At 44.0% G+C, this 24217-nt stretch overlaps 1 protein-coding gene across 7 annotated transcripts in view; it reads right to left on the reverse strand.

The window, feature by feature from the left end:
• The window catches only part of MUC16 (mucin 16, cell surface associated), a 193485-nt gene that overhangs the window by 146166 nt on the left and 23102 nt on the right, over positions 1 to 24217 (reverse strand). For all 7 annotated transcript variants that reach the window (XM_085012717.1, XM_085012714.1, XM_085012716.1 and 4 more), the window contains exon 2: positions 14695 to 15093. In XM_085012717.1, coding sequence (XP_084868843.1) covers positions 14695 to 15093 — 399 coding nt within the window. The remainder of the gene's footprint in view (positions 1 to 14694; positions 15094 to 24217) is intronic.

Genomic DNA, 24217 nt, shown 5'->3' on the forward strand with positions numbered 1-24217 from the left:
TCAGTGGAGTTGAGGAGGGAACCTTAATCTATTTACTAGCTCTGCGAGAACACAGAAGCCTAGGGAATCAGCCTCCTGGAGACACAACATGTGAAACCATATACATCCTGGAAAACTTCTACGTCATTTGGAACTCTCTGTCCCCAACCCCACCTTGTTCAAGCCTTCGTCATCTCTGACATTTTGAGACAGCCTCTTTACTCATCCTTTCCCACCCTCTCTGAGTTCTCCTCCACCCCGCCAACAGAATGACCTTCCAAAAATGCAGAACTATGCGTGCCCCACCCCTGGTCTGAATTCTTTGGTGCTTTCTCATGGCCCTCTGGATCAAATCCAGACTCTCCAGCCTGGATCTTAAGGCTCACCTTGATCGGGGACCTGCTCTGCCCACCCCCATCTGCCTGAGCCCTGTTTCCCCATAAGCCAGTGCGTCAGCCTTGCCAGAAACACCCACCCACCCCCACAGTATTTGGTAAGTCCTCTCTTCTCCAAGCCTTTGCCCTGACCCTCCCCTCTGCCAAGGCTGCTCTCCCTCTCTTCACCTGACACATTCCTTCAAAGTCTTTGCTTATGGGTCCTATGATTCAGGAGGGCCCCCTTACCCCGCCTCCCACAGATAGAATGCTTAACTCCCCTCCAGGTTTCTGGAGCACACCATAACTTCCTACTTGAGCAACCTTGACCACTTGATCACACGCCTGTGTTTGCATCTCTTAGAGCTCTAGGTGTGTGAACACCACATGGGGTACCTGCCACACAGTAGGTGTACAAATAATAATAATAATAATAAAGGAGTTTGCAAACTGATTCATTCATCTACTTACCAATAACCAGGCAACAAGCACTGGACATAAAGAGACAAATGAGATAGTCCCACTGTACCTCTTTTGTGTTTTCTGTGCCTCTTTAGGGCTTCATCCCCCTTTTGATGTTTTTCTGGCCTTGCCCATGGTAGAAGTTCCCCTGCCAGGGATCAAACCCATGACACAGCAGTGACCCGAGCCACAGCAGTGACAATGCGGGATTCTTAACTCCTAGGCCACCAGGGAACTCCCCACTTCTGATCTTGATGTGTAATTCTTTGTATATGGTGTGCAGGACCCCTCAATGGAGCCTAAGCAGACTCAATCTCAAACCCAGACACATCTAGGTAATTCTGGAGGATGGATGGATTGGAGGATTTTGAGGTCTATTTTTTCTTTTTAGGGTCACACCTGAGGCATGGGGAAGTTGCCAGGCTAGGGGTCGAATCAAAGCTGCAGCTGTCAGCCTACACCAGAGCCACAGCAATGCCAGACCTGAGCCATGTCTGCGACCTACACCACAGCTCGCAGCAACACCAAGTCCTTAACCCATGGAGTGAGGCCAGGGATCAAACCCAAATCCTCACAGGCACTCTGTTGATTTCTTAACCCACTGAGCCAGAACAGGAACTCCCACTTTGGCGCTACTGATGTTTGGGGCCAGATAGTCCTTTACTGTGGGGGGCTGCCCTGTGCGTGGTGGGGTATTTAGCAGCATCTCTGATCTCTCTCTACAAAATGCCAGTACCACCTCCCCCATGGTGACAACTTAAATGTCTCCAGATACTGCCCAATGTCCTCTGGGGGCAAAAATCACACATATTTGAGAACCTAATTGATTCATATTAATATCAGAGTATCTGGCCCAAAGCCAAAATCCAGTTATCAAGAAGAAAAGTGGAGAACTCTGCCCAATATTCTTTGATCATCTCTGTGGGAAAAGGATCTGAAAGAGGATGGATGTGTGTACATGTATAACTGAATTACTTTGTGGTACAGAAGAAATTATCACAACATTGTAAATCAACTAAACCTTAAAAAATGAAAGAAATAAAAAAGAAGATGAAGAAGAAGACAAATGACTCCAAGTATAGCCCAGTGGTTAAAAGCTTATAGTTCATATATCCAATCTCTTGGGATAGACCATGATGAAAGATAGTATATACATATATACACATGACTGGGTCACTATGCTGTACAGCAGACATTGGCACAACACTGTAAATCAACTATACTGAATAAAAAGAAAAAGCAGGGGTTCCCATCATGGTGCAGCGGAAACGAATCTGACTAGGCACCATGAGGTTGCGGGTTCGATCCCTGGCCTTGCTCAGTGGGTTAAGGATCCAGCATTTCCGTGAGCTGTGGTGCAGGTTGCAGGCAAGGTTTGGATCCTGCGTTGCTATGGCTTCTGTAGCTCTGATTTGACCCCTAGCCTGGGAACCTCCATATGCCTCGGGCACAGCCCTAAAAAGCAAAAATAAATAAATACATAAATAAATAAATAAGAAAAAAAAAATCAGAAGGGCCCGTCCATCATCTGGGAAGGCAGCAGATGCCTTGTGGAGAAGAGACCAACCACTCAGCAAAGCCTTTTCTAAGTTTCTGATCCACAAATTTTGAGTAAAATAAAATAGGTCTGTTTCAGTTTCTTTTACAAGAGGCCTATAGTTCATATAAAAATTCATTGAAGTGTATACAGGATTTGTGGACTATATAAATTATATATATATGTAATATATATATATAAATTATATAAATTATTATATAAATTATATAATTTATATAATTATATAAATTATATAAATATAATTATATAATATATAAAAATTATATATATATATATTATATAAATTATACTTCCATAAAGGAGTTCCCTTGTGGTGCAGTGGGTTAAGGATTCAATGTTGTCACTGCAGCTGCTGTGGTTAGGGTTTGATCCAGGCCTGGGAAATTCCACATGCCATGGTCAGAGCTGAAAAAAAAAGAATAAGAGGGAGGGTACTATTCTATAGCTCTGAGGGGTGACACTGATGATATTCGATAGCTCAGTAGAAATTTGGGTTAGACCAATATGGATATGCATTGGTCCAAAGCTAGCAAATTACACTTGAGATCTGTGCATTTCCTTGAATGTAAATTTGATCTCCAAGGATAAAAATCTATACACAGATATTGAACACTAGTTAATGCTCTGAATGGTGAACAACTTGGGTGGATGGTACTGATAATGCAAACTTTTTTTTTTTTTTTTTTTGCTTTTTAGGGCTGCACCTGTGGCATATGGAGGTTCCCAGGCGAGGGGTCTAATTGGAGCTCTAGTCGCCAGCCTACACCGCAGCCACAGCAATGCAGGATCCGGGCCGTGTCTGCTACCTACGTGTAGCTCATGGCAACACCGGATCCTTAACCCATTGAGTGAGGCCAGGGATCAAACCTGCAACCTCATGGTTCCTAGTTGGTTTGTTTCCACTGCACCAAACGGGAATTCCTGTAATGCAACTTTTGAAATGCATCAAAGTTAAGATGGTTTGATAAGATAGATAGAGGATTGGCAGATGACAGATGGGTGGATGGATGGATGGATGGATGGAGAGACAGATGTGTGATAAATCAAGTACAGCAGAAAGTAAATGTTGAATCTAGGTAGTAGGTAGCAACATTCTTTCAACTTTGCTATATTTGAAAATTTGCTGTATTTGAAAATTTTCATAAGATGTTGGAAAACAATCTTGGAGTTTGCATGACTTTAGTGCATAAGTTTGAATGCCTTAAAAAGGGGAAGGCTAACAGACCATATGTCTTAGGAGTCAGATTCACCTCTGACCAAGCTGTGCCCTTTCTTCCTCTGAACCTGCTTTTCTCTGCCAGCAACTTGGGGTTGTGATTTATTAAGGCAGGGCCATGGGCACAAGCCCTGGAATCAGACACACAGGGTTCAGATCATGACTCCACCACTTCGCGGATGTGCAGCCTTGGACAATGACCTCACATTCAGTGCATCTCAAACTGGATAATGGCATTTATAGCAACATGGATGGACCTAGAGATGATCACACTAAGTGAAGTCAGCTAGACAAGAAAAAGACAAATATCACATGGTATGACGTATATCTGGAATTTAAAAAAAATACCCATAACCCAAACACTGTGGTCAACTAATCTATGACAAAGGAGACAAGAACATACAGTGGAGGAAAGATAGTCTCTTCAATAAATGGTGCTGGGAAAACTGGACAACTGCATGTAAGAGAATGAAATTAGAACACCATACACAAAAATAAACTCGAAATGGATTAAAGACCTAAATGTAAAGCCAGATACTATCAAACTCCTAGAGGAAAACATAGGCAGAATGCTTTTTTTTTTTTTTTTTGCTTTTTAGGGCCACATCCAAGGCATGTGGAGGTTCCCAGGCTAAGGGTCGAATTGGAGCCAATAGCTGCTGGCCTACGCCACAGCCACGCCAGATTTGAGCCGTGTCTGCAACCTACACCATAGTTCACAGCAAGGCCAGCTCCCTAACCCACTGAGCAAGGCCAGGGATTGAACCTGTGTCCTCATGGATGCTAGTCAGATTCACTAACCACTGAGCCACGACAGGAACTCTGGAAGAATGCTCTTTGACATAATTCACAGCAATATCTTGTTTGACCCACCTCCTAGAATAATGACAATAAAGACACAAACAAACCAATGGGACCTAATCAAACTCAAAAGCTTCTGCACAGCAAAGGAAAGCATTAAGAAAATGAAAAGACGGAGTTCCCGTCGTGGCACAGTGGTTAGCGAATCCGACTAGGAACCATGAGGTTGCGGGTTCGGTCCCTGCCCTTGCTCAGTGGGTTAACGATCCGGCGTTGTCGTGAGCTGTGGTGTAGGTTGCAGACGCGGCTCAGATCCCACGTTGCTGTGGCTCTGGCGTAGGCCGGTGGCTACAGCTCCGATTCAACCCCTAGCCTGGGAACCTCCATATGCCGCGGGAGCGGCCCAAGAAATAGCAACAACAACAACAACAACAAAAAAGACAAAAGACAAAAAAAAAAAAAAAAAAAAAGAAAATGAAAAGACAACCCACAGGAGGGAGAAAAAATTTGCAAATGACTCAACCGAAAAAGGTTTAATCTCCAAAATATACAAACAACTCATGTTAACTCAACAACAACAAAACAAACAGTCCAATTGAAAAATGGGCAGAAGACCTAAATGTCTTCTTTCTCCAAAGAAGACATACAGATGGCCAGCAGGCACATGAAAAAATGCTCAACATCACTAATTATTAGAAAAACACAAACCAAAACAATGAGGTACCACATCACACCAGTTAAGAGTAGCCACCATGAACAAGTCAACAAACAACAAATGCTGGAGAGGCTGTGGAGAAGAGGGAACCCTCTTGCCCTGTTGGAGGGACTGTAAATTAGTACAACTCCTATGGAAAACAGTATGGAAATACCTCATAAAACTAAATATAGAACTACCATATGATGCAGCTATCCCACTCCTGGGCATATAGCTGGACAAAACTTTCATTCGAAAAGATACATGCACCTATACGTTCACTGCAGCATTATTCACAATAGCCAAGACATGGAAACAACCTAAATGCCCATCGACAGATGAATGGATTAAGAAGATGTGACATAAATATATAATGGAATACTACTCAGACATAAAAAAGGACAAAATAATCCCACATGCAGCAACATGGATGCAACTAGAAACTATACTGAGTGAAGTCAGAAAGAGAAAGACAGACACCATATGACATCACTTATATGTGGATCTAAAATATGGCACAAATGATCTATCTGCAAAACAGAAACAGATCATGGACATGGAGGACAGACTTGTGTTTGCCAGGGGAGAGGGGGAGGGAGTAGGATGGACTGGGAATCTGGGGTTGGTAGATGCAAACTGTTGCTTTTGCAGTGGATGGGCAATGGGATCCTGCTGTATAGCACAGGGAACTATATCCAGTCCAATCACTTGTGATGGTACAGGATGGAGGATAATGTGAGAAAAAGAATGCATATATATGTATAACTGGGTCAATTTGCTATACACTCAGAAATTGACAGAACAATGTAAATCAACTATAATTAAAAAAAATAAAATTGAGGATCCAGGTTCAAAAAATAATTAATTAAATTAATTTTAAAAAGGACGCAAATGACCTTATTTACAAAACAGAGATTCACAGACAGAAAACATACTTACAGTTCTAAAGGGGAACAAGCGGGGAAGGATAAATTAGGAGGTTGGGATTAACGTATACCACTACATATATAAAATGGATAACAAAAAAGGACCTACTGTATAGCACAGGGAAGTATACTCAGTATTTTGTAATAACATATAAAGGAAAAGAATCTGAAAAAGAATTATATATATATATATATAAAATATATACACATATCTGAACCACTGTGCTGCATACCTGAAACTAAGATAGTATTATAAATTAACTATACTTCAATTAAAAAAAGAAGAATCACTTGGTTGGTACAACTGCAGTACCTATTTTTCGACATTGCCATAGAGGCTAAAATGAGAAATCTTGAACCCATGTAGCAAAGCTCATAGTGATAAGAGGTGGCACTAAGCATGCTTATCTGGGAGTATGTGTGAGACCCCTCCTGCAATCACCCTGGAAGAGACCTTGAGTGACTTCAGAAAAGCAGACCAGGATGGTGGGGCAGGACTAAGCCAAGGAGATATTTTCTTGTAATTATTTGCCATTGCCAGATCTATTCACTTTCATTCCCCCCAGATGAAGCAGCCTGAGAAGTAGGAACTTCAAAGGCACATCTGCTTGTCATCACTTGCAAATCTTGAAAGCAGGATGTAGAGGCCTTCTAGACTTGCCATGGGTTCTCTGGCCCTCAGCTTAAAGGTTTATTTTACTTAGTAAGTCCTTCTATCCATATTTTCTGAGTATGTGAAGGTGGGGGCAAAGATGATTGAAGTTTCAAGATTGGGTGACTCTGGTATCTCCCTGGTAGCTCAGTGGGTTAGGAATCCAGTGTACCTCTGGTTACTGCTGTGGCATGGGTTCCAGCCCTGGCCCAGGAACTTCTATATGCTGCAGGCATGGCCAAAAAAAAAAAAGAAAAAAAAAGAAGAAGAAGATTGGGTGACTTTGAGAGCAGAAGCTTTGTGTTACGGATTGAATGTGTCCCCCACCAAAAATGCTAAAGTCCTTACCCCCAGTACCTGTGTGTGGGACCTTATTGGGGAATAGAATCTCTCCAGGTGATCAAGTTAAAATGACAGTTAAAATGAGGTCATTAGGTTGGGGCCCTAATCCAACATGACTGCATCCTTATAAAAGCAGGGAAATTTGGACACAGAGATAGACGTACACAGGGAGAAGGCCATGTGCAGATGAAGGCAGAGATCCGGGTGATGCATCTACAAGACAAGGAAGACCAGAGATGGCCAGCAAACTGCCATAAGCCAGGAGAGAGGCATGGAACAAATTCTCGCATGTGTCCACCATGTCTCCTGATGATGCAGTAATGGTGGACTTCTATCCTCCAGAACTCTGAGATAATCCATGTCTGTTGTGGAAGCCACCCAGCCTGTGGTGCTTCATTAGAGCAGCCCTAGGAAACTGAATACACCTGCAGACAGGGACAAGGAAGCCAGCCAAGGGGCAGTAGGAGAAGGGGCAATTGCTTAGTTCAAACACAGGTTCTTGGCATTCCCGTCGTGGTTCAGCAGGTTAAGAACCTGACTAGTATCCATGAGGATGGAGGTTCGATCCCTGGCCTTGCTCAGTGGATTAAGGACCCCCCAGCATTGCCACAAGCTGTGGTAAGTTGCAGAGGCAGCTCGGATCCAGTGTTGCTCTGGCTGTGGTGTAGACACGCAGCGGCAGCGGCAGCTGCAGCTGCAGCTCCCATTCAACCCCTAGCCCAGGAACTTCCATATGCAGCAGGTTTGGCCCTAAAAAGAGAAAGAAAAAAACCTGACAAGTTCTTCTCAGGGGCTGCCACACACCAGGGGTTGTGCCAGGTCTGAGGATAGGGAGCAGAGAGCAAAAGTCACAGCCCCTGCCCTTTTAGGGGGCTTTCAAGTGACTGAAAGGAGGCAGGCGGTATCAAATAGCATGCATGCCACTGGGACATCAGGTGGGATGCCATCTAACCTGGGAACTTGGTGAAACCTGGAGGTGATGTGGAGATGTGAGTAGACTAATGTTGGACAAAAGGCAGGTAAAACAGTATGCCAAAGCCCAGAGACTAGAGTGCAGCTGGGGCAGAAGTTTTCTTTTCATGGGGAGAGAGTCCCAGGGAGAATCGGGAGAGTCAGGTGGCAGGGGCCTTTCCACCTGGGTGTGGTTGGCAGCATAACAGCCTCCCAAAGACGTCCACATCCTAATCCCCAGAATGTTCGAATGTGACTTTCCATGGCAAAAGGGACTTTTGCGGATGCAACTGATAAGGATCTGGAGATGGAGAGGAGTTCCCTGGTGGCTCAATGGGTTAAGGATCTGGCATTGTTACTGCAGTGGCTTGGGTCGCTGCTGTGGTGGGAGTTTGATTCCTGGCCCAAGAACTTCAGCATGCTGAGGGCATGGCTGGGGGTAAAAAAAGGCATCTCAAGATGGAGAGATTATTTTGTATTTTGTATGTCCTCAGAGTCCTTATGAAAAGGAGGTAGGAGGATCAGAGTCAGAAAAGGAGATGTAAAGAAAAAGAAAAAAGAAAAGGAGGTGTTTCTTATTTCGATGAGGGAAGCAGAGGTCAGAGAGTCAGAGAGAGATCTGAAGATGTTACACTGCTGGTTTTGAAGACAGAGGTAACAGCCATGTATGTGGACAATGTTCTTTCTTTTTTTCCAGCCATGCCCACAGCATGTGGAAGTTCCTGGGCCAGGGATCAAACCTGAGCCATAGCAGTGACAATACAGGATCCTTAACCCACTGAGCCACCAGGGAACTCTCTGGACAATTTTCTTGAGGCTAGGAAAAGCAAGGAACAGATTCTTCCTGAAAGCCTCCAGAAGAAATGCAGCCCAGCTGACACCTTGATGTTAACCCAGTAAGGCCCATTTTCAGATTTCTGACCTTCAGAACTGTAAAATAATAAAGTAGTTTTCTTTGCAAGGCATTACGTCTGTGATAATTGGGTCCAGTAGCCATAGGAAACTGACACACCACGGGGACCAGTCAGGAGGGAATTCACAGGGAGGCTCAGAGCAGTGCTGCTAACTCCCCACGGGCAGCACAAAAGGATATGAATGCCCAGGCTCCGAGAAATGTTTGCCAAATATGTAAACAGATGAATCAACCCACAAGCCAGCAACCCTCATCACCATCGTCAACACCCACTCTGTTTTTGAGTACTTACAGTCCACTAAGGCACTTACTGGCAGTAATTTTGTTTTATTTTTTAAGCCTTACAACAACCAATATTTTCCCCTTTGTACAGATGTGGAGACCATGGCTCAGAGGAATCATCTGACTTGATCAATCATTCACTGGAGGAGAGGCAAAAGCAGGATTTGAACCTAGGCAGGTCTGGGTCCAGAACCTGCATTCATGTCCTTCAGTGTGCATGTGTTAAATAGAAGAATGAACTATGTCTAGATACTTACAACGCAGCACGACAATGGGAGAAAAAATTATGTATACATGTATGTGTAACTGGGTCCCCATGCTGTACAATGGAAAAAAAAAAGTGTGTTGGGGGAAAGAACAATAAAAAATAAATTAAAAAAAAATAAAAGAATGCACTAACAGAGGCATCCATAACCCCGCAGCTGAGACGTCCATCCCCGGTGACCCTTCTCCAAGGAGGTGACAGCGTGACATCTTTGGGAAGGAATTTTTTTTTTCCTTTTTGGCAGCCCCATGGCACATGGAGTCCAAGCCACAGATGTAGTAATGCCAGATCCTTTAACCCACTGTGCTGGGCCGGGGATTGAACCTGTGTCCTAGTGCTGCAGAGACACCACCAATTCCATTGTGCCACAGCGGGAAGTCCTGGGGAGGAATTTTTGAGGTGTCCTTGAACCTGGGCATGCAGGGGGAGGGGCAAAAGATCTACGTCTGAGAGGTTGACACCTCTCAGAAGATCACTGAGGGATTCAGGACCTTTCAAGGAGAACTTCCCAGGAGTGGTCTTTACAATGGTGCCAAGGTGACAAATTTTCAGTTATGAAAAAATGCTCAGGTCCTGCCCACCCTATAAGGGCCTGCTGCAACATTCCCCATGTGGAATCTTTCAGCCTCTCCTTGCATGCCTCTAGTGATGACGAGCTCACTACCTTACTCAGCTGTTATGCTTAAGCATGATATCATCAAAACTATCATGATTAAGCCTAATAACATCCCTATCTTGATCCAAATCCTGACCTCTAGAGCTACAAAGGCTTCTTCTCTCTCCGAATGTGAGGTCCCTTGGCTTTTTCTTCTGTCAGAGGCAGATTATCAAAATAATGTAAGGGCCTCCTGTATCAATTTCATTCATATTAAGGCCCAAAGACCATACTTGGACTGAGCAAACTGTGGGAGGCATCTTTCAAAGACAGTCCTCAATAATCCCCAATTCCTGCTAACTCTATCCTTATAGAGCTGCCTTCCCTTGGAGGATGGACTGGACTTAATGAATCAATTCAAATGAATAAAATATGGCCAGAGTGATGGTATGTTACCTACATGATTAGGACACAAAAGATGCTTCCATCTTGTCAGACTCTACTGCCTTCCCGGCTTGGGTGCCTTGATGAAGCAAATGGCCATGTGGGAGAGGATCATGGGGCAAGGTACTGAGGGTGCTCTCTGGCCAAAAGCCAGAAAGAAACTGCTAGTCCTTAATCCAATAGCCACTGGGAACTGAATTCAATTCTGCCAACAGTGAACTTGGAGGCAAATTCTTCCCCAGTTGAGCCTTGAGATGGCTGAAGCCACAAATGATACCTTGACTATAACCTGTGAGAGAACTTGAAGCAGAGGACCTAGCTAAGCTGCACCCACAGAAACTGTGAGATAACGAACATTATTCTGAATCTTTACTTTTGTGGGGTGGGGGCAGGGTGGTTATTTGTTACACAGCAAGAGATGACTGATACAAATACCCTACCCCAGTTAGCACCTGTCCATCCTGTTGACCTCATCTCACATGACCCTCCTTGTTCACAATGCCCCCCTACCCCCGGCCACGCCACACATAGCCTCTCCTTAGAGCTTCGCATTGGCTATTCCATCTGCTTGAAATGCCTTTCCCTTTTTGCAGGACCTCACTCACCAAGGCAGTTTGGGCTCAAATGTTAATTCTTCAGAGAAGCCTTCCCTGACCACCTTGTCTGAAGTCTCCCCCAGCCTCTTACTCACCCAGCTCCAAGTTCACTTTTTTTTTTAAATAACCTTCTTGATTTTCTGCCTCTGTGAAAGCAGAGGCCTTGATCTTTGTGCATCCCTTGTGTTTGGCACAAGCACAAATCAGGTGGTCAGTAAATATTTGCCAAATGAGTCGGGGAGTGAACCAAGCTGGTGTCAAGGAGACACGTCCGCTTGATGCTTTGAGCTGGAAAACAAAGGAGCTGGCACCATAGCCATTCCCTAGTGTTCAGTACCACATTGTGCCCAGCTCTCACTGGCTGGCTGGGTGGGGTTCAGCTTACACTTCCTCCATCCTTTGAAGAGGGAGCCCAGCTGCCAGGACTCCCTCCTGCTGAAAAATTGGTCTAGTGACCGTCGTGCCCCACTAGCCTTCTTGGTCTCCTGGCCACACCTGTGGGTGTCAGCCAGCTCAGGTGACACCATTGGGCCTCTAATCTTCAGTCCACAGAAGCAGTTGGGCAGGGCCATAAGGAAGTGTTCAAGTGGGGCCGGACCAGGAGAGCCCAGGCCAAGGTGCGCTGGTGTCCCTGAGATATGCAAAGAACACATTCACTCCATCCCAGGGAGGTGATGACCAGGAGGCTCCCCAGCCAGTGGCTTTAGGGAGCCATCTTCTTGCCAGTGATTTCCATGAGCCAAGCACTGTGCTAAGCCTTTGCCATATGTCATCTCATTACACATTTATGGATACCCAGAGGAGAAGCACTGCTCTTACGTCCACATTTTATAGATGAAGGTGCTGACGGTCAAAGGGGTTAAGAAATGTGTCCACAACCAAAGAGCAGAAGAGGAGGGATTCAAACCCAGAAAGCTTGAGGCCAAGGACCAACAAGATTGACCATGAGCTCCCCCATCCCTTCCATTCCATTTTCTTTCTTTTTTTTTTTTTTTTTTTTTTTTGAGATGGGGTGGGAGAATGCTGGGTTGGAGCTGGATTTGCATATCAAGCACTTTTTTTTTTTTTTTTTTTTGGTCTTTTTGCCATTTCTTGTGCCGCTCCCATAGCATATGGAGGTTCCCAGGCTAGGGGTTGAATCGGAGCTGTAGCCGCTGGCTTACACCAAAGCCACAGCGACGCGGGATCCGAGCCAAGTCTGCAACCTACACCACAGCTCACGGCAATGCCGGATCCTTAACCCAGTGAGCAAGGCCAGGGATCGAACCCGCAACCTCATGGTTCCTAGTCTGATTTGTCAACCACTGAGCCATGACGGGAACTCCCCCCCATCCCTTCCTTGACCTACACCCACAGGACAGTACAGGGGGAGGGTGCAGAGATGATCAAGGGCTGGGGGAGGAAACACGTGCCACTCTAGCAGATGCTGGAAACCCCCTCCACCAGTTCTTCCAGTGGAAATAACAATGCAATTTAGAAGACAATGTAACTGTATTTTAATGTCTACCTACACTGACATTTCTCCAAAGAAGACATACAGATGGCCAACCTTACATGAAAAAATGCTATCACTAATTATTAGAGAAATGCAAACCAAAACTACAATGAGGTACCACCTCACACCAGTCAGAATGGCCATGATTAAAAAGTCTGAAAACAATAAACACTGGAGAAGGGAACCCTGTATAGGTGGGAATGTAAATTGATGCAACCACTATGAAAAATGGTATGGAGATTCCTTAAAAAAATAAAAATAGAGTTACCATATGATCCTGTAATCCCACTCCTGGGCATATGCCTGGAGAAACACGAATTCAAAAATATACATGCACCCCAATGTCCACTGCAGCACTATTTGCAATAGCCAAGACACGGAAACGGAAACAACTTGTGTTCATCGCTAGAGGAATGGATAAAAAAGATGTGAGATATATATATATATATACATATATATATATATATGAATGAATATTACTCAGCCATAAAGAAGAATGAAACAATGCTAGTTGCAGCAACATGAATGGACCTAAAAATTATCATAGTAAGTGCAGTCAGACAAAGAAAGACAAATATCATATATCACTTACATGTGGAATCTAAAAAAAGATACAAATTAACTTATTACACAAAACAGAAATAGACTCACTGACATAGAAAACAAATTCATGGTTACCAGGGAGGATGGGGGTGGGCTGGGAGAGATAAATTGGGAAGCAGGAATTAATATATACACACTGCTATGTATAAAATAGGTCAACAAAGACCCACTGTATAGCAAAGGGAACTACATTCAGTATTTTATAATAACCTATAATGGAAAAGGATCTGAAAAAGAACATGTATATACACACACACACACACACACACACACACACACACACACACATACACACACTGTATGATGGAATCTAACGTAGCATTATAAATTAACTACAGCCCAATTAAAAGAAACAGATAATAACAGAACTGATCTAAAGGGAGTTTTCATGTTTAAATTAAAAGGGGTCTATAAAATAAAACAAAATAAAGTGCAATGTAATTTTAAAATTTCTAGCTGCCACATACAATAAAAGTAAAAAGAAACAGGTGAAAATACTAAGACCCATATATTCCAGGGCTCAAACTTTCTCTGCAAATGCACCAATTAAGTTTTTGTTTGTTTTTTGTTTTTTGCCACATTCACGGCATGCGGAATTACCCAGGCTGCAGATCAAACCCAAGCCACTGCAATGACCCAAACCACTGCAGTGACAATGCTAAATCCTCAATCCGCCGAGCTACCAAAGAAATCCCCAATTAAGCATTTTAAGTTTGGCAAGCTGTGCTTATGTGGTCTCTGCTACCCATTCTTCAGGTTTTTCTGGGGTTTTTCTGGCAGGTGGTAGTGGTTGTTTAGGGTTGTTTTGTTTGTTTTAACTCCAGCCCTTTAAACATGAGAAAACCATTCTGAGCTTGAAGTCTGCACAGAAAAAGAGCCTCAGGGCTTTTGGCCATGAATTCAAGAATTCATGAAATGAATGGTAGGAGTTCCTTTGTGGCACAGTGGGTTAAGGATCTGGTGTTGTCACTGAAGCAGCTTGGGCTGCTGCTGTGGTGTGGGTTCAGTCCCTGGCCTGGGAAGTTCCATATACTGTGGTTGAGGCCAAAAAAAAGAAAAAGAAAAAGAAAAAAGAAATGAATGGTAATCAGTTTTGAAATAAGTGAAGGAGGAAGAGGAAGGGGAAGGAGAAGAAGGCAAAGAAGGTAAGCAGAGACGGAGAAAGTGGAGAGGGGATTTAGAAAGAAGGAGGAGGCTGGGAGGAAGGAGAAGAAACATCACTTAGGGCATTGAGTCTTTCCCACACTCTTCCTTGCTGGTGAACTCCTTCGCATTCAGCTTCATTTTCAGTACCTAATGGAGAAATCCAGGTTCCCTAACCCAGGGTAGCCCCCTGCCTGGAGCCCGTGTCCTTACCTGCAGATCATCACATCTATTGGGACAACCTAGTTGAAGTCCACCTTTACTTTTTGCCTCTGAGAGGTGGGACACCTGGAAAGATTTGGTTGCAATGACCTTGACCCCCAGCCTCAGGCACAACCTCAACATACATATAACACTTGAACGACCAATGTCAACTAAGAAGATTAAAACAGTGAGGACTTACTGTCTCTGGTCCTGGAATGGAAGGCTGGCGGGTACCTCAGCTCTGAGTGAGGGGGATGTGGCTGGGCAGAGGGCAATGCCTTGGCACCTCCTGGGTCCCATCCTTGGCTTCTGGCACCTGGCCACTGGGAACTCACTGAATCCGAGGAGACTGGGCTAGATGCTGCCCTTCTGATCAGCTTTCTCTCATTCTCCTGCCTCTTGGCATCTGCAGAAGAACTATTCATGTGCTTGACTCTGGGCAGTGAGTGTGTCCCTGGAGGTCTTCTAGGGGAGATGGGTGCAACTGGGCACAGCCTCTCTGCAAAAGGCTGAGATGTAGGCACATGGTCATCTCTTGGAATCCCTGAGGTTGCATCCAGGCTAAGCAGGGCTCTGGTGTCTAGGTGAGTAATTCCTCCTGGAGAGAACAGAGAGAAAAGAGAGGACAAGTGTTACCTAAAGAGGTGATTTAGAAAATCCTGAACCACAGATGTACTTTATTTTTTTATTTTTATTTTTTATAGTCACGCCTGCAGCATACAGAAGTTCCTGGGCCAGGAACTGAATCCGAGCCACAGCTGCGTGACCCATGCCACAGCTGCAGCAATGCAGGATCTTTTAACCCACTGCACTGACCAGGGATTGAACCTGCACCTTCACAGCCACCTGAGCCACTGGGTCAGATTGTTAACTCACTGCGCCACAGTGGAAACTCCGCAAATACTTTTAAAAAAGCATTTCTCAAACAGTACAGAGGTTCCTCTGAAAACTAAGGATTGAGTTACCATCCCATAGCAATCCCACTCCTGTGCATATATCCAGACAAAACTATAAATCAAAAAGACACATATACACCTATGTTCACTGCAGCACCGTTAACAATAGCCAAAACATGGAAACAACCCAAAGGTCCATAACAGACGAATAGTTTAAAATGTGGTACATATTTGCAATGGAATACTACTCAGCCATAAAAAAGAACAAAATAATGCAGTTGGCAGCAACATGAATACAACTAGAGATTCTTATAACAAGTGAAGTAAGTCAGAAAGAGAAAATACCATATGCTATCACTTATATGTGGAATCTAAAATATGGCATACATGAACCTATCTACAAAACAGAAACGGACTCACAAACATAGAGAACAGACTTGTGATTGCCAAGGGGGTGGGGGGAGAGAGTGGGATGGACTGGGAGGTTGTGGTTTAGCAGATGTGAGCTATTATACACAGAAGAGATAAAACAACCAGTCCTAACGTATAGCACAGAGAACTATTTTCAATGTCCTATGATAAACCATAATGGAAAAGAATATAAGAATATATATATTTGAATCACTTTGCTATATAGCAGAAATTAACACAACTTGGTAAATCAACTATAACTTTAAAAAAAGAGGCATTCCTCTACAAATATTCCCTGAATGACAAATACCTGTAATTACGGATGGTCCTTGCAAACATATACCCCAGAATCAGTTCAATTCTGGTAGCTGCAATAATAATAATAAAAACCAGCAGCCCTAACATTTGTTGAGTTACCGGCGTATGCCAGATACTCATTCTTTTCCCCACTCTTTATGATAACTTGTTAGTAAGGGTAATACTAACAGTAGTGCTCCTTGAACTTTAATCCACAAAGAAATCAACTGTTTATGGGCAGAGTCCGATATAGTAGGTCTTGATGAGACTCTTCATGTCTAGAAGTCCCCAGGTGATGCTGCTGCTCCATGGTCTTTGCATGAGTGTTTGGGAAAAACTGGCATTCGGTGACTATTGCCAGATGGATGGATGGATGGCAAAGCAAGCATTAGCTCTAAACAATTGCAAAAGTCTCCTTTTCTTCTGTATCTACTCTCGCCCTCTACAATGCATCCTCCTTACAGCCTAAGATGTTTCTTAACTTTGCATCTCCAAGACAAAGATGGAAGCTTTGCCATAGTCAGCCAGGTCCAGGCTACATTTTTTTTCTTAGTTTTTTGTACTACTTACCTTCTCCCTCTTAGGGCTCCCAGAATTCTGCCAATGACTCCTTCAAGCTTCAGCAATTTTTCTCACCCCTAGGCCTTTGCACAGACTGTTCTCTGTGTACCCAAGTAACTCCTTCTCCCTTGTAGCCAGTAATTGTACATTATGTAGCTTAGTTAGTATCTGTCTTCCCACAGGAGGGAAAGCTTCAGGAAAGTGGAAGCTGTATCCATTTTGCTCATTGCTTTTGCTCAGAGCCCAAAGAGTGGCTGGCAATGGACAGGCAGGTGTTAGAATGTCGAGGAAGAAGGAGGCAGAGGCTGGAGCAATGAGATTGCAAGCAGGGTTTATTTCCCAAGAGTGGTGGGGAGCTCTGAGCAAGACTCAGTCCCCCCACCCCATCCCCAACCCCCAGGCATGGGAGTGCTAGGTTGTTTATAGACAGGGGTTGTTTTGTTGAGCCATGTGGTCTGTGGCCTCTGGGCTACCTTTGTCTTTGGGAACTCATTCGTTACTTAAGCCTATATGATAAGAAGGAGTCTGCAAGTCTGGATTCAGATGGGTCATGCTGATTTTTTGTCCTTTTAGGCCTTGTTTCTCATTTTCTGCCTAAGAGCAGGCAGTAGATACTTGGTGAATGAACGAATGCCCTGTATCTAGAAATTAAAAATCATATCCCTGTTATAGGGAAGAACAAATCTGACTTCATATTAGAGCTGTTTCTTTACTCGAACCTTTGTATTGCTTTTGCTTTGAGTTAAGAATGTTGCTGGAGTTCCCTTCATGGCTCAGCGGTCAACAAACCCAACTAGGATCCATGAGGATGCGGGTTTGATCCCTGGCCTTGCTCAGTGGGTTAAGGATCTGGTGTTGCCATGAGCTGTGGTGTAGGTCGCAGACATGGCTCAGATCCAGAGTTGCTGTGGCTGTGGCAAAGGCCAGTGGTACAGCTCTGATTAGACCCCTAGCCTGGGAACTTCCATATGCCGCAGGTTCGGCCCTGAAAAAGAAAAAAAAATGTTGCCTATAGCCTGATATATACAGGATAGCCCATTCTCAAGGCTCTGACGGTTAAGGGTATAACACTTTCCCATTCATACAGAGATAAAAAGTTGCAGAACAGAGAATAGCACTTGTCCTATTGGAGGTTTACAGGAATATCATGACCCATGACCTGACATATGTGGACAGCTGCAAGACCAAGGATTTCTACAAGTTTGCAACAACCAGCCACGCCCTCCCTCACCTTGCCTTTAAAAATGCTTTGTTGAAAACGTTTGGGGAGTTTGGGGTTTTGGGGGGCATGAGCCCCCTTCCTATTCTCCTTGCTCGGCCCTGCAATGAAAGTTTCTTTGCTCCAAACTCTATTTTGATTTGTTTGGCCTCTCTGTGCGTCAGGCACACGAATTTGTGCTCCATAACACTTCTTGCTCAGGAAAATCCAAGCTTTGGCTGGTGCCAAATCTGAAAGAAATTTCTCAGATGGGTCAATGTAATTGAGCCAAAAGGGGTGGTGACTGATGCCCAACAGATTGTGTACACAGAAACAGCGATACTATAAATGTGGTATTGACTTTCAAACCATCAATTCCGGTAATGCCCCTGGCTGCAAGCCAATACTGAGGTTTCAACAGACCGTTTAGTTCAAGCTGGGTTTCTCAACCTCCAGCTATTGATATTTCCAACGGACTGGATAATTCTTTGTTATGGAGAGTTGTCCTGCGCATTGTAAGATGTTTAGCAGCATCTCTGACCTTTTCCCCCCAGATGCCGAAGCATCCTCCCCTGTCCCCAGGTGTGACAAACTGAAATGTACTCTAGCCATTGTTCAGTGTCCCCTGGAAGTCAGAATCACCCCACTTTGGACCCAATAAATGAAAGCTTGCCACACCAACGAGGGATACAAATTACTTTTTGGTAGCCTGACTTAATCCAAGAATTATACCATTTATACCATCAAGGGCAGGGTGCATAATATTCCGGGGGGGTCATGGATCCACTTGGGAATTTGATGAAATCTATTCATTCTCTGAGCACAGAGAAAAGATGCACAGCTACCCAAACCCATTTCCTAAATGTTCAGGAAGACTACTGACTATCTGAGGTCTATTTATGCCCTATCCAGGAGCTTATGGAGTTCAGTCTAAAAAACTCCTAATTAGAGGAGTTCCCTGGGGGGTCTAGTGGTTAGGATTTGGTGGGGGGTTTTTTGTTTGTTTGTTTTGTTTTTTTAAGGATTGAACTGTTTGGCCTGGGTTCAATCCCTGGTCTGGGAACTGAGATCCCACCTTAAGCTACTGCATACTACAGCCAAAAAAAAAAAAAAAATAGGACTATGAATTTGTGGGTAGTGGATGCAAACTATTATATTTATATTGAATAAGCAGTGAGGTCCTCCTGTACAGCACAGGGAACTATATCCAATCTCTTGGGACAGACTATGATGGAAGATAATATGAGAAAAAGAATGTACATATATGTATGACTGGGTCACTTTGCTGTACAGCAGAAATTGGCACAACACTGTAAATCAACTATACTTTTAAAAAATGCCTAATAAAGATCATGTAAAAAAATCAGAAAAAAAAAAAAAAAAAAAAGGTGAGCTATCCCTTCACACTGTAGAATGGCTGATACCAAAGATGACAACTGTTGACAAGACCTTATCCTTTAGGGAGCATTACCTGCACCATCCCTGCAGCATTCTCTAGGGCCTGGGGGCAGGGGGGCATTCTCTTTCTTGTACCGTACTTTCGATGTTTAATTTTTTTAAAGCTTTCTACTTCAAGAGTTCCCGCTGTGGCTCAGGGGTAACAAACCCAACTAGTATCCATGAGGATGTGGGTTTGATGCCTGGCCTCTCTCAGTGGGTTAAGGATCCGGCGTTGCTGTGAGCCGTGGTGTAGGTCACAGGCGCGGCTCAGATCCCGTGTTACTGTGGCTGTAGTGTAGGCCGGCTGTTGCAGCTCCGTTTCCACCCCTAGCCTGGGAACCTCCATGTGCTGTGGGTGCAACACTAAAAAGACAAAATAAATAAGTAAATAAAAATAAAAGCTTTCCACTTCAAATTAAGCTTCTCAGTGTTTGCTGAACCCATTAAACTCCCCACCACCACCACAGCCGCCCCGCCTCAACAGGTACGTGTGCGTGAAACCAGTCACTCACCTGAAGAGGGAAGCGGTGAGTCAGCCTTGAGTCAGGAGGGGCCCAAGTGCTCCCCGAGGCATATGGAAACCCCCTTTCCTTCTAGGGCTCTCACACCTGCTACTTCCTCCTCCTCCTCAGGTGTTGCACTTGGCAAGGTGTGTGGCTACCCGTCTGGCAAATACCTTTCCCTCTGTTTGCGGGGAAGTGAGTCTCACTGACTTTGAGAGATGAACAGGATTTTCTGTTTCCCACATATTCACAGATCCTCAGCTTGGAGTCTGTCCTGTTTCCCTGGATATGCCAGGCCTGTCTGCAACCATGACGCTTTCCTGGGTGACATTTACGTTCTCTGTGACCCTTGCGTAACTTTTCCCTGAGCCTCAGTTTCCCTACCTGTAAGGTGTCTCTGGGTAACACCCACCTAACTGGGTAGCTGTGGCAATTATTATAATTCAACGATGAGAATTATTTTTACCCAGATCCTGCTCTCCAGCAGACAACAGGCCAGAAAGCTTTTTGAAGGCATGCTGGTATTTAGTAACTGACGTTTAGGGATTCCTTCCTGTCTTAGAGTTTCTTTGACTAGGCTGAAACCAGTTCAATAAATTCTCAATGGCCTTAGATGCTGGGTCCTTAGTGAGGCTAAAATTGCATCCTGAGGAAACTATTGAAGAAAAAAGGGAGGAGGGGAGAGAGAAAGAAAAATAGAGGGAAAATATCGGCCTCATCTTAGAGGTATTTCCTTAGAACAATGGAACATATAAACTGGGGACATTTCTCCCTTTACACTGGCTCAGAGCCAGTTACACCCACTGTTGACTTAAAGCACTTTATTAACATGAAAAATAGGCACCAACCTTTTTAGACATTGCTTCATATTTTTCCACTGATTTCCACACATGTTTTAGCTTAGTGTGTGTAGCTTTATATTCCTTTTTTACTTTAAATGAGGAAGTGTCTATATGCATAAATACTGTATTAAAGAAAAAAATGCCTGAAAGTCCCTCCACTTTTAAAAATTAGAGTTTTCAAATTGTTATTTTATAAAGCTTTTCTTAGCTTATTCATCAAATGATTTAGTTTTAATTTTTTAAAAATGTTTTTCTGCCTTTTTTTTTAGGGCCACACCCACGGCATTTGGAGATTCCCAGGCTAGGGGTCGAATTGGAGCTATAGCTGCCAGCCTACACCACAGCAATGGCAACACCAGATCCAAGCCACGTCTGTGACCTGTGCTACAGCTCACCGCAACACCAGATCTTTAACCTACTGAGAGGAGCCAGGGATTGACCCTTCATCCTCATTAATACTAGTCAGATTCGTTTCCACTGAGCCACAGCAAGAACTCAAAAAAAAAATTTTTTTTAATTAAAAAAAAAAAAAAAAAAGGCGTTCCTGTTGTGGCACAGTGGAAACGAATCTGACTGGGAACCATGAGGTTGTGGGTTCGATCCTGGCCTTGCTCACTGGGTTAAGGATCTGGCATTCCCGTGAGCTGTGGTGTAGGTCACACACGTGGCTCAGATCTGGCGTTGCTGTGGCTGTGTTATAGGCTGGCAGCTGTAGCTCCGATTCAATCCCTAGCCTAGGAACCTCCATATGCTGCAGGTGGGGCCATAAAAAGAAAAAAAAAAAAAGTTAATTTACCCGCTGAAGCACAACAGAACTCCTTGAGTCTTTTATTTTTTAATCTTTGTATTCCAGTATCTACCAAAGTACCAAGTTTAAATGTGTTTATTTATACATTCAATCTATCCATAAGCCTGAGCACTTGCTGTTTTTCAGGCACTAAGCACCAGGGAATGATGAGGCAGAAAACACAACTTTCCTCTTTGAGCAGTTTTTGTTTTTGTTTTGGTCTTTCCCACAGCATGTGGAAGTTCCCAGGCCAGGGATCGAACTGGCACCACAGCAGTAGCCAGAGCTACAGCAGGGACAATACTGGATCCCTAACCTGCTGAGCCACAAAGGAAATCCTGAACTTTTTATTTGTTTAATTGTTTATTTATTTTATTTTATTTTTATTTTTATTATTTTATTTTATTGCCAGACCTGTGGTGTATGGAAGTTCCCATTCTAGGGGTTGAATCAGAGCTGCAGCTGCTGGCTTACACCACAGCCACAGCAATGCCAAATCTGACCTGCATCTTCGACCTATTGCCACAGCTTGCAGCAATGCCAGATTCTTAAACCACTGAGTGAGGCTGGGGATCGAACCTGCATCCTCACTGACACTATGTTGGGTTCTTATCCTGCTGAACCACAATGGGAACTCCTAATTTTTTTTTTTTTTTTTGACTGCACCCGAGGCGTAAGAAGTTCCCCAGGCTGCGGTTGGAACCTACCTATACAGCAGTTGAAGCAACACTGGACCTTTAACCCACTGTGCCAGGCACTCCTGGTAAACCCACTCCTCAGCAGTGACCCAGGCCACTGCAGAAACAACACTGGATCCATAACCTGCTATGCCACAGCAGAAACTCCTATTTTGTTTAATTTTAATTCATTTTAATTTAAAAACTAATCCTGGAATTCCCGTCGTGGTGCAGTGGCTAACAAATCCAACTAGGAACCATGAGGTTTCGGGTTTGATCCCTGGCCTCGCTCAGTGGGTTAAGGATCCGGTGTTGCCGTGAGCTGTGGTGTAGGTCGCAGACGTGGCTTGGATCTGGCATTGCTGTGGCTGTGGCGCAGACCGGCAGCTACAGCTTGGATTCAACCCCTGGCCTGGGAACTTCCATATGCCGCAGGAGCAGGCCTAGAAAGACACACACACACACACACACACACACACACACACACACACACACACACAAGAAGGAAATCTTTAAAGTTTATTTGGGACAACTTGGGTATGGAAATCTACTCTTTCTACTATAAGATCAAGTATTTCCAACAAAAATGTGGCTAGTCTAAATCAAGATATGCTGTATATACAAATTATATGTACAACTTTAAAGACTTGGTACGGAAAAAAAATGTAAATTGCCTCACGAACTTTTTTTTTTTTTTTGGGGGGGGGCTTTTTAGGACCATGCCTGTGGCACATGGAGGTTCCTGGGCTAGAGGTCAAATCGGAGCTACAGCTGCCAGCCTCCTACGCCACAGCCACACAATGCCAGATCCCTGACCCTTGAAGCAGGCCAGGGATCAACCCGCATCCTCATGGATACTAGTCAGGGTTCATTTCCTTTGTGCCACATGGGAACTCCTGAACTTTTTTATATTATATGATGAAATGGTGATATTTTGGATAAATTGGATTGAATAAAATACATGAAAGTTAGTTCCACGTGTGTCTTAGTCTGTTCCAGTTGCTGTCATAGGAGTGGGTGTCTTAAAAGCAACAGAATTTTTTTTTTCCTTCTGGAGGTTGTAAGTCTGAGATCAGGGTGTTGGCACGGTTGGATGAGGATCTTCTTCTACTTCACAGATTTCTTTCTTCTTCTTTTCCTTTTTTGTTTCTATTTTTTTGTCTTTTTAGGGCCACACCCGTGGCATATGGAGGTTCCCAGGCTAGGGGTTGGCTAGGGGTCCAATCAGAGTTGTAACCGCCGGCCTACACCACAGCCACAGCAATGCAAGAATGGAGCCATGTCTGAGACCTACACTACAGCTCCCAGTAACACCAGATCCTTAACCCACTGAGTGAGGCCAGGGATTGAACCCTCAACCTCATGGTTCCTAGTTGGATTTGTTTCTGCTGTGCCATGATGGGAACTCCCCCTCTTTTCCTTTTTTAAATTGAAGTCTAGTTGGCTTACAATGTTGTGCTAGTTCCGGGTGTACAGAAAGTGATTCAATTTTATAATATTCTTTTTCAGATTATTTTCTCTTATAGATTATTTCAAGATATGGAGTATGTGCTATAAAGTGGGTCCTTGTTAGTTATCTATTTTATATTTAGTAATGTGTATATGTTAATCTGAAACCCCTAATTTATCCCACCACCCCCACTTTCCTCTTTGGTAACCATAGGTTTATTTTCTCTGTGAGTCTATTTCTGTTTCCAGTTCACTGATTTCTTATATCCTCAAATGGCACAAGTGGCAAAGCAGCTCTCTGGGGTTTCTTTTAAAAGGGCAAGAGTTCCTGCCATGGCACAGTGGGTTAAGAACCTGACTGAAGAAGCTCGAGTCACTGCGGGGATGCTGGTTCAATCCCCAGACATTGCAGTGGGTTAAAGGATCTGCAGCTGTGGCTTGGATTCAATCCTTAGCCTAGGAACTTCCAAGGCATAGATGTGGCCAAAAAAAAATTAAATTAAATTAAAAAAATAAAAGGGCATCAATGTCATTCATGAGGGCTTGGCCCTCATGACGTAATCTCCTCCCAAAGGTCCTACCTCCTAATATGATCATTGGATGTTAGGATTTAGGATTTCAACATATAATCTGCTGGTGGGTGGAGAGACAGATGCTCAGA

This window comes from Sus scrofa, chromosome 2 (genome assembly GCF_054392235.1).
Source record: "Sus scrofa isolate SSC_HxYL_T2T_F1_AM1 chromosome 2, Sscrofa_HxYL_maternal_Yorkshire_Landrace_v2.0, whole genome shotgun sequence".
Taxonomy (NCBI): Eukaryota; Metazoa; Chordata; class Mammalia; order Artiodactyla; family Suidae; genus Sus; species Sus scrofa.